We start from the raw sequence: 12,321 nt of genomic DNA, 5'->3' as shown, positions 1-12,321 counted from the left end.
CGCGCGCACGCCCAGCTGAGCGCATACGGTGCCGGCATGCCCGAGCCGATTACGCTGGAAGAACGATCCCCTCATGACTCGACACTTACACATTTATTATAGTCCGTTAATGGACGGATGAACCAAACGTTTAGCATTCCTCTACCACTTTTATGCGTAGGTACTATACGTACAATTCTGCCACCAATGACAATCAAATGACAATTTTAAATATGTGTAGGTAAATATCATCAATCGAGGCTGATAAAGATTCAACCATGATTCAAGTATTTATGCTCGGCAAATAACGTTAGAACGTGTCTGGCTTAATTTAGCCTAGATTTAAAGAATGGGCAACAAAAATAATTAGTTAATTAATTATTTGATTAGCATAAAAAATACTGAACCCAATTACCAATAGAATTGTAGCAGTTAAGCGTTAAAAGCCCACTTTAAGCAAAAATAACTTATTTATTATCGTGAATTAATTAATTACAAGCCTATTTTTCACAGAAGCAACAAACAAAATGAATTTAAAAAAATCGAGATTAACACAAAATGTTATTTTGCTTTTATACAGTTGACACTTCATCATCGATAGCTTAGTTAGGTAACTCAAGTTAATAATAGGCGGCCTTTTCTCGTTAGTCCTACAGATAAATATAATAGTTTTTTCTACAGGTTTATATTTAGTTCTTTGATACTATAATATTTAATATCTTATATATCTAATACCTTTAAACGAGCAATTCTTGTTTATTTATATATAATATCTGGGTGACCGAGCTTCGCTCGGGAAACATATAAAAACTCGAAAATGCGCGTATTCCCAGAGATAAGACCTAGCTAGATCGATTTTTCGCCCCCGAAAACCCCCATATAGCAAATTACATCGAAATCGTTAGAGCTGTTTCCGAGATCCCCGAAATATATATATAAATATATATATATATATATATATATATAAACAAACAAGAATTGCTCGTTTAAAGGTATTAGATAGATAGATAGATATATATATTTCGGGGATCTCGGAAACGGCTCTAACGATTTCGATGAAATTTGCTATATGGGGGTTTTTGGGGGCGAAAAATCGATATAGCTAGGTCTTATCTCTGGGAAAACGCTCATTTTCGAGTTTTTTTATGTTTTCCGAGCGAAGCTCGGTCACCCAGATATTATATTATTATAATAGTATTTTGTATCAAACTCAACTCTAGGACCAATCGAGTACCGCTCAAGTCATCTCGGATATGGGTATATTTGGTATCAATGCATTCAGTTATATATGAAATGACAAGCGCGAAAATGGTGCGGGTAGTAACTGTGACGTCATAAAGTCGGCCGTTCCAAGAAAAAAGAATGTTAATTTAAATATGTGGCATATCAAATGAAAGGGCATGTTGAGTAGATTACTAATAAAATAACATTCTCACTAATTGGTCTAACTAATTATTAGAAAACGTCCAAAAATTTCATAATGCGGAGTTGACTTTGAACTGCTATAGAATTTACCAGATACTTAAAAAAAAGAGAATTACATCTATTTGAATAACACTATAATATCGTAATTATCGTGGTTACGGAGAGTTTTGCAGTTGAGTAAGTATCGTGTTTAGGCCACGACGCTTGTTGCCTGGTCTTAGTAAGGTACGAGATGGAAAAGCTTGATTATATCATTAGGTATACAATACTTTTTCTAAGTGTAAGGCCTGAGTGCACGCTCGAAGCGGAGCGTTCGGCGGGGCGTGCAGCGTGGCGTCGGGCTCACAAGTAATTTGAGCAGCGTGTACTAAGGCCGCTCCTATACGCTTGCATTTGTTTAACATGCACGCCGCACGCTCCGCCCCGCTACACGCCCAACTCGAGCGTCCACTCAGGCCTTACACTAAGAGTCAACCAAAATAAAACTTTATTTACTATACAACCTAAATCATTAAACAAAATGAGGTAAGTAACTCACAAGGAAGGGTACCCAACTGTCCGGCTCCTATTGTATTTATTTTTATATATGGCATAGAGTAGTCTAAAATATTAGACACGTATTTTTTTTAGCTGCCCATACTCAACTTACTGGGAGTAATTCGCATCCAAAGTACTGAAAAGTGGCAAAACGCTCTAACTTCTATAGAGAGTTTTGTTCAAGCAAATTGCTAGTTAATTACTGGTTTCAATATATGTTGGAGAACATGAAAAATAATGGACACGGGTTTTGTTATATTGGCTCAAACTTATATTTTACAAAAAAAAACACACTTCAAAGTTTCAACTTCTCATCGTTTCACTCGAACTTCATGTTGGTCATTTTATTCCTTTCCTTTTATCATGAAAACTGAAAACTTCCCGGTAGTAAAGAATGTTGTCATGGTTGTCAACCGGTTTGAACATTTCTTACCAGATTTTAAAACATCAAAGATCTTAAAAGTGTACATTTGAATACCCTGTTAGGCGCGCGGTAACGTGTGGGCGGCGCCGGGCGGGCGACGTGAACACACGGTACTGAAGTGAAGCGCGTGAAACGATGACAAGTATGAAACTTTGAAGTGCGCTTTTTTTTTGTAAAATATGAATTTGAGCCAAAATAGCAAAACACGTGTCCATTATTTTTTCATGTTCTCCAACATATATTGAAATCAGTAATTAACTAGCAATTTGCTTGAACAAAGCTCTCTACAGAAGTTAGAGCGTTTTGTTACTTTTCAGTACTTTGGAGGCCAATTTCTCCGAGTAAGTTGAGTATGGGCAGCTAAAAAAAAATACGTGTCTGTTATTTTAGACTACTCTATAACATATATAAAAATAAATCAAATCGGAGCCGGACAGTTGGGTACCCTTCCTCGTCAGTAGATAAAATGATAAAAAAAAGACATCAACGAGCTTCTTTTTCAGTAAAAAAGAATCTCTTTGTACTCTCGTTCTTCTATCGGTTGGTTTTTTCCTCTTAAACGCGGCGATATGATCAAGTTCATTATTGTTCACTAAGTCGTTTCGTAATGAAGTCATTATAGTTGAGTCGGGACTCCGTAGTGAAAAGTATGCTTTACAATTATAGTTCGGTATACAAAGTCTTAATTCAACCATTAAAGTCTACGAGTAGAAAAAAATGTTTTTATACCTACGTCTTAAATATCAAGTGGCGACATCAAAGACACTAAAATGTGAATAATGGTTCAACTTTCCCACCTGAGCAAGTTTTCCAGAGTCCCCAAAAAACTTTTACTGGGCATAACATGTTTCGGCTAATTACTTATTTTCCTAAATTTTGTTAACTAAGATTAAACTTTACATTTTGAACAATAATACCTAATAGTCACACCTGTTAGTAAATTTGTGTACAAATGAGACGAATATGATCTCACAAATTTCGTCGAAAGCACTCACTCACTGGTGCTTATACTCACTATTATACCCTAACTATTAGCCTAGTCTTGAAACCATTGACTGTACTCGTACGTGAGGCTACGGTACAACCAGGGCCGGATTAACCCTAAGGCAGAGTAGGCAACTGCCTATGGGCCCCGCCTCGGCTAGGGGGCCCCGCGCGCGCGCCAAAAAATATTTGTTTCATATGGAAAAAAAAAATGGTACCTACTTATACCTAATGTCCACTATCAGTTTCTCAGACACACAATCATTAGATGATTATGTAAATTATGTTATTTTATAGCTTTTAAAGTCTGTAATGTCGAGCTTGATTTCAGGCTCCTGAGGGCCTAAAACCTCATCAATAGAACTTCGGCCCTCCGAGTAACTCTTGTACATAATGACACATATTATTGTTGAGTAACATTTGACGATTGGTTCGTGTCATAGCGCTGCTTTCTTACAGCTCGATCTTCGGCGTCGCTTTTTAACAAATATCAACATTGATTTCAGAAGCTTGGCCTTTTACCTCGCATGAAAGCTCACCTCGCTGGTTATAAGTACGCTTTGGGCTTGTTAAGTAATGTGGAGATTGCTGAGCTCGACCTTCAGCCAAAAGTGAGGCTACCTCAATTTTTTGGTTTGTCTTCCAAATCTCCTCTTCTTCAGCTTAGCCTTTGGTCTCGCTGCGCCAAGCTCGGCCTGCGGTCTCGCTTTTTAATACAAGGACATTCGTTGGCGTCTGTGCTGTAGCTGAGCTTGTCCTGAAGCACGGCTTTGACCTCGCATGAAAGCTCGCCTCACTGGGGAATTTCGAATTTTTAGGGTCGGCCGGGCCTTTCTAACACGCTCTCACAATTTTTTCACAAAAAATTTCGCGCTCGCTACGCTCGCGTTTTTTGCTGGTTGACCCTGTACCTACATGGTAGCTTAACTGGTCAATGAATACATGGAAAATCATTATTAGTAGTTTAATTTTAATCATGTGGCTCAGCGTATGGTCTTATGGTTGGACAATCGCTGATCAGCCTCGTAAAATATTTAACTACCTAGCGAAAAAGACATCGCTCGGCTTGTTCGGATCGGCTCAACCGACACCTGAAGGTTGAAATTAAAACCGAAAATGCATGCAGAATTTACTATAAGGGGGCCCCGAGCATTGCACTGCCTAGGGGCCCCGACAGGCTTAATCCGGCCCTGGGTACAACAGTATCCAGCATTCAGTAAACAACGGAAGTTGATTGAGCGGTTGATTGTTTAACTAGCGACTAATGAAATACGAACCTTTGTGGTAACGACTGTCGATCCGCCGGTAAATAATTCAATAAATCTAAGGTACATGTAGCCATCCAAAACGGATAATGGGAGTGTATACTGTAGTTTCCTAAATGGCAGTTAATACCATTCTCATTTTTTTCCACTTTTTATTTTCTCGTAAGCTTCATTTATCAATAGCAATTATAATCATTCTCATATTTACCCATTCTATGTATTTATTAGTAGCTTATTTTCTCGATATGTTTTTGAACCGTTTTCATATTTACCCATTCTATGTATTTATTAGTAGCTTATTTTCTGCCTGACATAACAACAACAAACTATGAAAAACGCTGGGGTGTCCATCAAATCTGGAGTTCGTCGGACTGTTTCTTTTCAAAAAACATTTCCTTTGCAACTTAACTAGACTGAGCTGTTTGCCCTTCGGGCATCTGAAGCTACCTAACGAACCTAACCTACCTAGCTATTGATTTAGTGAGACGTCCGTGAAAATATTACACTTTGGGGAAAAAAGCGTAGGTAGGTAAGTAGGTTAGGTTCGTTAGGTAGCTTCAGATGCCCGAAGGGCAAACCGCCCAGAAATAGGAGCCCCGCGAAGCGGGGCTCCGTCTATTTAAGTTGGAAAATAATGCGAATGGTTACAAAACATACCGGGAAAATAAGTTTTTCAAAAAAAAATAGAATGGAAAAATATGCGAATGACTAAAGTTGCTATAGGGAAAGGAAGATTACGAGAAAAATATAAAGTGAGAAATAATGCGAATGGTATTAACTGCAATTAGGAAATAACGATTTTCGGAACATACAGTATACACTCGATAATGGGCTACATTCATGAAATATGTAGTACATTTCAATGCAAGTGTGTTATTATCTACGAGTCCCAAAAGACACGGGACAAGTAAATAATAACACTTTCACACGTTCATTGAACGACGTTTTTTAATACATTTGCGAAAAAATCACAATTAAACAAATATTGGTTACGGTTACATGAGTGTTATACACTTACAGTTACGAATTTTCGCTTGAACTAAAATGATATTGTATATCATATATTATTCAGCACTATAAACAACGTTCAGCGTTGATTTACATTGCAAAAATTAATCACATTAACTCATTTCATACAAAAACACTCTTACAGTTGCAATTTAAGTTAATTATTTTGATACAACTAAATTTTTAGTGAAAATAGCGGGCGCCGGTATGGCGCCGGTTTCGTTTTTAATTTTTAATTTTTTCTGTTAACGACAGCCAAAGTGGCAATGACAGCTTTTCATTCAGCCAAATAATAAAAAAGTTTTTTAATGAAATATCGTTTTGTATAACGTTTTGTTTATATAATATAGCTGGTCAACCAAATCTTGTCAGTAAAAAAAGGCGCGAAATTCAAATTTTCTATGGGACGATATCCCTTCGCGCCTACATTTTTCAAATTTGCCGCCTTTTTCTACTGTCAAGATCTGGTTGATCAAGTATAATAACAAATAATACTTTTTGTACGTACTATATATATGTCTAATGGCAAAATAAAAATATATAAAGTTTTTGAGCATCAACTCTTTGGTGTGGTATTGATAACGGTCAGAATTAAACTATAACTGGTCAAGCAAATCTTGCCAGTAAAAACCGGCCAAGTGCGAGTCGGACTCGCGCTCCAAGGGTTCCGTACATTACACAATTTTTAACAATGTATTTTTTATGTGAAACGTGAGTGAAATGTCTATAAAAAACCCATAGGGGTAGCATCAAAAACTAAGTTATTAAGTCCGACTCACGCTTGACTGCACATTTCTAATAGGTTTTCCTGTCATCGATAGGTAAATAACTATTTTGTGTTATTTTTTTCAATATTTTAGCACAGTAGTTTCGGAGATAAATTTTCCATGTGTCTAAATGACTATTCATTGACCAGTCAAGCTACCATGTAGATTCAGGGTCAACAAGCAAAAAACGCGAGCGCAGCGAGCGCGAAATTTTTTGTGAAAAAATTGTGAAAGCGTGTTAAAAAGGCCGGGCTGGGCCTAAAAATCCGAAGTTCCCTAGTGAGGCGAGCTTTCATGCGAGGTCGAAGCCGTGCTTCAGGATAAGCTCAGCTGGAGCATAGACGCCAACCAATGTCCATTGTATTAAAAAGCGAGACCGCAGGCCGAGCTTGGCGCAGCGAGGTCAAAGGCTAAGCTGAAGAAGAGGAGATTTGGAAGACAAACCAAAAATTTAGGTAAAAAGTGAGGCTGAAGGTCGAGTTCAGAAATCTCCACATTACTTTTAAGCCCGAAGCGTATTTATAAACAGCGCGGTGAGCTTTCATGCGAGGCAAATGCCAAGCTTCTGAAACAAATGTTTATATTTGTTAAAAATTAAGCGACGCCGAAGGTCGAGCTGTAAGAAAGCAGCGCTCTAACACGAACCAATCGTCAAATGTACTCAACAATAATATGTGTCATATGTACAAGAGTTACTCGGAGGGCCGAAGTTCCATTGATGAGGTTTTAGGCCCTCGGGAGCCTGAAATTCGAGCTCTACATTACAGACTTTAAAAGCTATAAAATAACATAATTTACATAACCATCTAATGATTGTGTGTCTGAGAAACTGATATTGGACATTAGCTAAAAGTAGGTAACATAAAACATTTTTTTTTTATTTGGCCATATGAAACGTAGAAATGTCGGTATATTATTATTTACCAAGTCCAGCCCCCTACTATTTAGTACTGTTTAGTATTTTGTAGTTATTTAACTATGATTTTTAAACCGGGACAATTTTCTTATCGGCCGGGACGCCGGGACACCATGCTTCAAACCGGGACATGTCCCGGCGTACCGGGACGTATGGCAACCCTACGTTAGGTTCATCTTCATACCATACACTACATACTCGTATCTGACAAGACAAGCAAAGCGAAGCGCAAGGGCATTACCTACCTTTTCTCGAAACGCTTCGTCGTTTTTTTGTCCTATTTATGCTAAAATTACCAAAAAAAAATTGAGTTACTCACAATGAGCTCTTTCATTTGATATGTAACAAGATATAGTTTGAAAAACTTTATTTTTTAAGTTTCCCATTTACTCCCCAAAAGTGGCTCCCATGTTTAAAAATCATTTGTTTGCGTTACATGTCCGTCTTTGAGTCACAAACTTGCATATGTGTACCAATTTTCACCTTAATTGGTCCAGTAGTTTCGTAGAAAACATTAAAAAAAATCCCGTAGGGGTAGGGTCAAAGACTAAGTAATTAAGTTCGACTCACGCTTGACTGCACATTTCTAATAGGTTTTCCTGTCATCTATAGGTAAAGAACTATTTTGTGTATATTTTTCAAAATTTTAGACCCAGTAGTTTCGGAGATAAGGGGGGGAATGGTCATTTTTTGCCTATTTTCTTGAATAACTGCTAAATTATTTATCCTAAAATAACCGAAAAACAATGAGCTCTTTCATTTGATATGTAACAAGATAATATATAGTTTGAAAAAGTTTATTTTCTAAGTTTCCCATTTACCCCCCAAAAGTGGCTCCCATGTTTAAAATTCATTTGTTTGCGTTACATGGCCATCTTTGAGTCACAAACTTGTATGTGTACCAATTTTCACCTTAATTGGTCCAGTAGTTTCGGAGAAAACATTAAAAGAAAAACCGTAGGGGTAGGGTCAAAGACTAAGTAATTAAGTACGACTTACGCTTGACTGCACATTTCTAATAAGTTTTCCTGTCATCTATAGGTAAAGAACTATTTTGTGTATTTTTTTCAAAATTTTAGACCCAGTAGTTTTGGAGATAAGGGGGGGGGAATGGTAATTTTTTGCCTATTTTCTTGAATAACCGCTAAATTATTTATCTTAAAATTATAAAAAAAATACATTTGAGATTCTTACAATGAGCTCTTTCATTTGATATATAACACGATATAGTTAGAAAAACTTTATTTTTTAATTTTCTCATTTACCCCCAAAAGTGGCCCTAAAAAAGGCGCGAATTTCAAATTTTCTATAGGACGATATCCCTTCGCGCCTATATTTTTCAAATATGCCGCCTTTTCTACAAATAAGATCTGCTTGACCAGCTATAAAAAAAAAACTTCAAAAGTAAAAAGCTAAACAGCTACGTAAAGTAGCACTTTTTGAGCAACTGTATTAAAATAGTTATTTACAGTACATATGGGGCTACTTTTCCGCACTAGTGCGTAAAATAGCACTTTTCATGCGTATGTCGAAACTTTAAAGTGTCATATGTACTGTAAAACGTTGTTCGATACACGTGCGAATAGGTAATTCGCAACTCGTGTCGATTTAAAACACTCCCTTCGGTCGTGTTTTAATTTATCGCCACTCGTTTCGAATTTCCTCTTTTTCGCACTTGTATCGAAAATAACTATTTCGATACAAGTGCGAAAAAGAGGAAATTCGAAACGAGTGGCGATAACTTAAAACACGACCGAAGGGAGTATTTTAAATCGACACGAGTTCCGAATTACCTATTCGCACGTGTATCGAACAACGTTTTACAGTACATATGGCACCCTAAAGTTTCGACATACGCACGAAAAGTGCTATTTTACGCACTAGTGCGGAAAAGTAGCCCCATATGTACTGTAACATATATTTACATTTTTTTTTTTCAAGAGTTCGCAGCAAGCTCGGTTCTCCATACCAAACGTAGTTACGCTCTCATTTTAAAATGACTAGCTAGATTGCTCTGAAACTTTATATTTACAACATAGATTTACAATATGATAATTGATAAGGTACATAATTCATGTCACTGTATGTGCAAAGTTTTAATACAATGCAACACGTAGTTAATATAATTATAATGAGAACGAGACTTTGTTTATATGGGAAGGTAAAAATCAACCGAGCTTGCTGCTTGCGAGTTTAAAAACGCAAAATTTTGACATAGTGTTTTATTGCCCAAATATTATAAGTACATATATTGAACACTTGTTAGATTTCTTACGTTATACAGAAAAAAAAATATTGCAACTATGCAGTTAAACACATCTTTTGGGGCGTAAATAACGAACAACTTATTTCTCATGATTCTTCCTATACATTTTGACAAAGCCGTGCGGTCTATGACGTCACAGTTCGCTCGCATCTTTTCATATGGCGTTTTTTTTACTCGAGGTGCACGCACCACATTTATTTTCTCCATTTTGAATTTTCTGAGATAGGAGAGATGAGGAGTTTGTTGAGAACCATAGAAAACAGAAGAGGAAAGATGCTTAGATGCTTGATACAACACGACGAATTTAACAAAAACATCATCGAAGGAAGAGTTTAGGCTAGAGACGGAGAGGGAGACCAAGGAGAACGTACATAAAACGTACGATATTAAAAACTGAGCGTCGTATCGTATCAGGCTGTCAAGGAGAAGGCAGAGGACCGAAACACATGGAAATCGCTCCACCGACAAGAGTCTAACTCATAAAAATATATGATCATGATGATGAATAGATAGGTAGCAGGTTTATGAGATTTGAATCTCACGGAAAGTATAATCGATTGACATCAAAAAAATCGTACTTGACACCTATACGGACAATGGCTGGTCCATAAACTTTCTGTCTGCATATCACGAGTTCACGCATTAAATATAGACTTAGGGAAAGCCATGCAATGCAACACGATACTTTGGGATATCCGGTCATGTTTGGAGCTCACATTAAATTTGCATGAGTAATATAGTTTGTAATATTTTGCTGAAAAATATACCTGTCCGTCCCGTTGCAATGCGGAGCGAGATGGTTGTGTGAGTGGTGGGGGGCGGGCGTGGCAGGCGCGTGCGGTGTGTGCGGCGTGCTCCGCCAGCCGGTCAGCAGTGGCGCTTCGCCGCTGGCGCCCAGCAGTTTTAATCTAGTCAACAACCTAAGTTTATATTAATTTATTTCAACTTTACATGTTATTGCATGATGGCTGTTGTTATCCACGTGATAAAATAAGCGTCATTATCACGCTGACACGTAGACTAGAACGACCATCGTATCATAACCGTATAAATCTTTATATTTTCTCATCAACATTACCTACTGTCGTGGCACTACATTGAACTGGAAAACTGGTACAGTCAAGGTACCTAAATACATATTATCAACTAGGTACCTAATCTGCAAATAACTCTGGCTTGGACTGCTTAAACATACTGTAAGTAATCATGTCGTGCAAAGTGTCTATGACCTCTAGTCATCACAAAGTCTGTGGTATGTCAGATCCTGAGGCTGGAATGAAATTGGGGTGGGTAGGGTACTTATATTATTGCGATAAACTATAATTATTGCAACTACGTCCAATATAATACTTTATTTGTTAGGAAAACTTACAGCTAGCGTAACAACATAGAAGCAGCGAGCCAATAGTTTTCACACTTTCCTCCAGTAGACCTTTAATTTATTTTCATTTGAAATTTAAATGTTCTATTTTGGCGTGTTCGACCTGTAGTATATCCTCATCGCAACGAAAGACTAAATAAAGTCATCAACTACTTCTAAAAGTGCCTGTACCTAGGTAGAAGGGGCGGCGCGTGAAAATAAATAAATTCGTAGGTAAGACGGAGATTGTTTGGCTTTCGTTTTATTAATCTGTAGCAAAGGTTCTTAACCGTCTGAGTATTAGGCAAGCCTCGCCACTGCTAGGTAGTGTAAGTAGAGGTATAATATCATAAAAGCCATCTTAACCCTCACATTAGACGGCATAGGGAGAGGTAACTCAGAGCAACTGACTTAGCGAGGGACAAGGTCTCAATTGGATTAGAGCACTTAATCAAATTACCCCGATGGAAATGGGGAGAACTCGATTTAATCGAGGAGGTACTCAATTCCAACTCTTACTGATATTATACATAGTACCTATACTATGTCGAACACGTGTCGTAAAATCTGGACCAAATGACGATGTCAAAGTATGTAAATAACATTCGAAAACGAATCCATTTCGCCGCAGAAATTGGTTTTTCTAATGAAACTTCACGAGACTGGAGGTTGAAGAAGCTGCCTTCACGTACCGTGAAATGAGATAGGTATAAACTGTTCAAAAATGTCCTTAGGTACATCGGTTACCGCCGCCGCCCCGCTCACTCGTACCGACGTGATACGCTTTTCATTTGGCGTGGTTTAGCTACGTCCGTAAAATGTTGACACAGGACAAGAATGTCAGCACGAGGCTCGTAATTTATGTCGGCGAGGGAAGGTCAGATACCCGTAGGTACACACATAACGCCGCGTTATCGTGGACACCTTCCAAACTTAATAGAAGTTTATGTTGCCAACTTAAATTTAAAATATATGTTTTTTTTTATATTTACGTAAATATTACCACAAACATAATCGCAGCATTAAAGCATTAATAGTACTAGTGCATCTTATAACAATTATTATACAGTCAGCAGCAGAAGTTGCTAAGCGGGCGAGGCATTCAAAATTACCTAAAAATAATAAATAGGATGGGATGGCACTTTCTTTTGGCATTTTCTATCAACGACTGTCACTTGGCTAAGCCCCCGCTACCAGATCGAGCCCGATAGCCAAAAATGTCCATATTGAGACAAATTCTTTACCAAAGGACGAAAGGACGTCAAAAATCGACTCAGAACTTTGTAAATGAAAGTGATTAAACTAAAGGAAATCTAGAAGTAGGTAGATAACTCGGTACAGTTATAAATGTAATGTAACCTAATTCAAGAGATTCGGAAAATAGCATCGG

At 37.6% G+C, this 12,321-nt stretch overlaps 1 protein-coding gene across 6 annotated transcripts in view; it reads right to left on the bottom strand.

The window, feature by feature from the left end:
* The window catches only part of LOC134661415 (cyclic nucleotide-gated cation channel alpha-3), a 110,612-nt gene that overhangs the window by 42,903 nt on the left and 55,388 nt on the right, over positions 1 to 12,321 (bottom strand). For 4 of the 6 annotated variants that reach the window (XM_063517490.1, XM_063517494.1, XM_063517491.1 and 1 more), the window contains exon 5: positions 10,339 to 10,491. In XM_063517490.1, coding sequence (XP_063373560.1) covers positions 10,339 to 10,491 — 153 coding nt within the window. The remainder of the gene's footprint in view (positions 1 to 10,338; positions 10,492 to 12,321) is intronic. The other 2 variants (XM_063517493.1, XM_063517495.1) reach the window with 1 other exon arrangement.

Source organism: Cydia amplana, chromosome Z, assembly GCF_948474715.1.
Source record: "Cydia amplana chromosome Z, ilCydAmpl1.1, whole genome shotgun sequence".
Classification (NCBI taxonomy): Eukaryota; Metazoa; Arthropoda; class Insecta; order Lepidoptera; family Tortricidae; genus Cydia; species Cydia amplana.
Note: the sequence above shows the minus strand (reverse complement) of the source record. Positions and strands in the feature narration are given on the sequence as shown.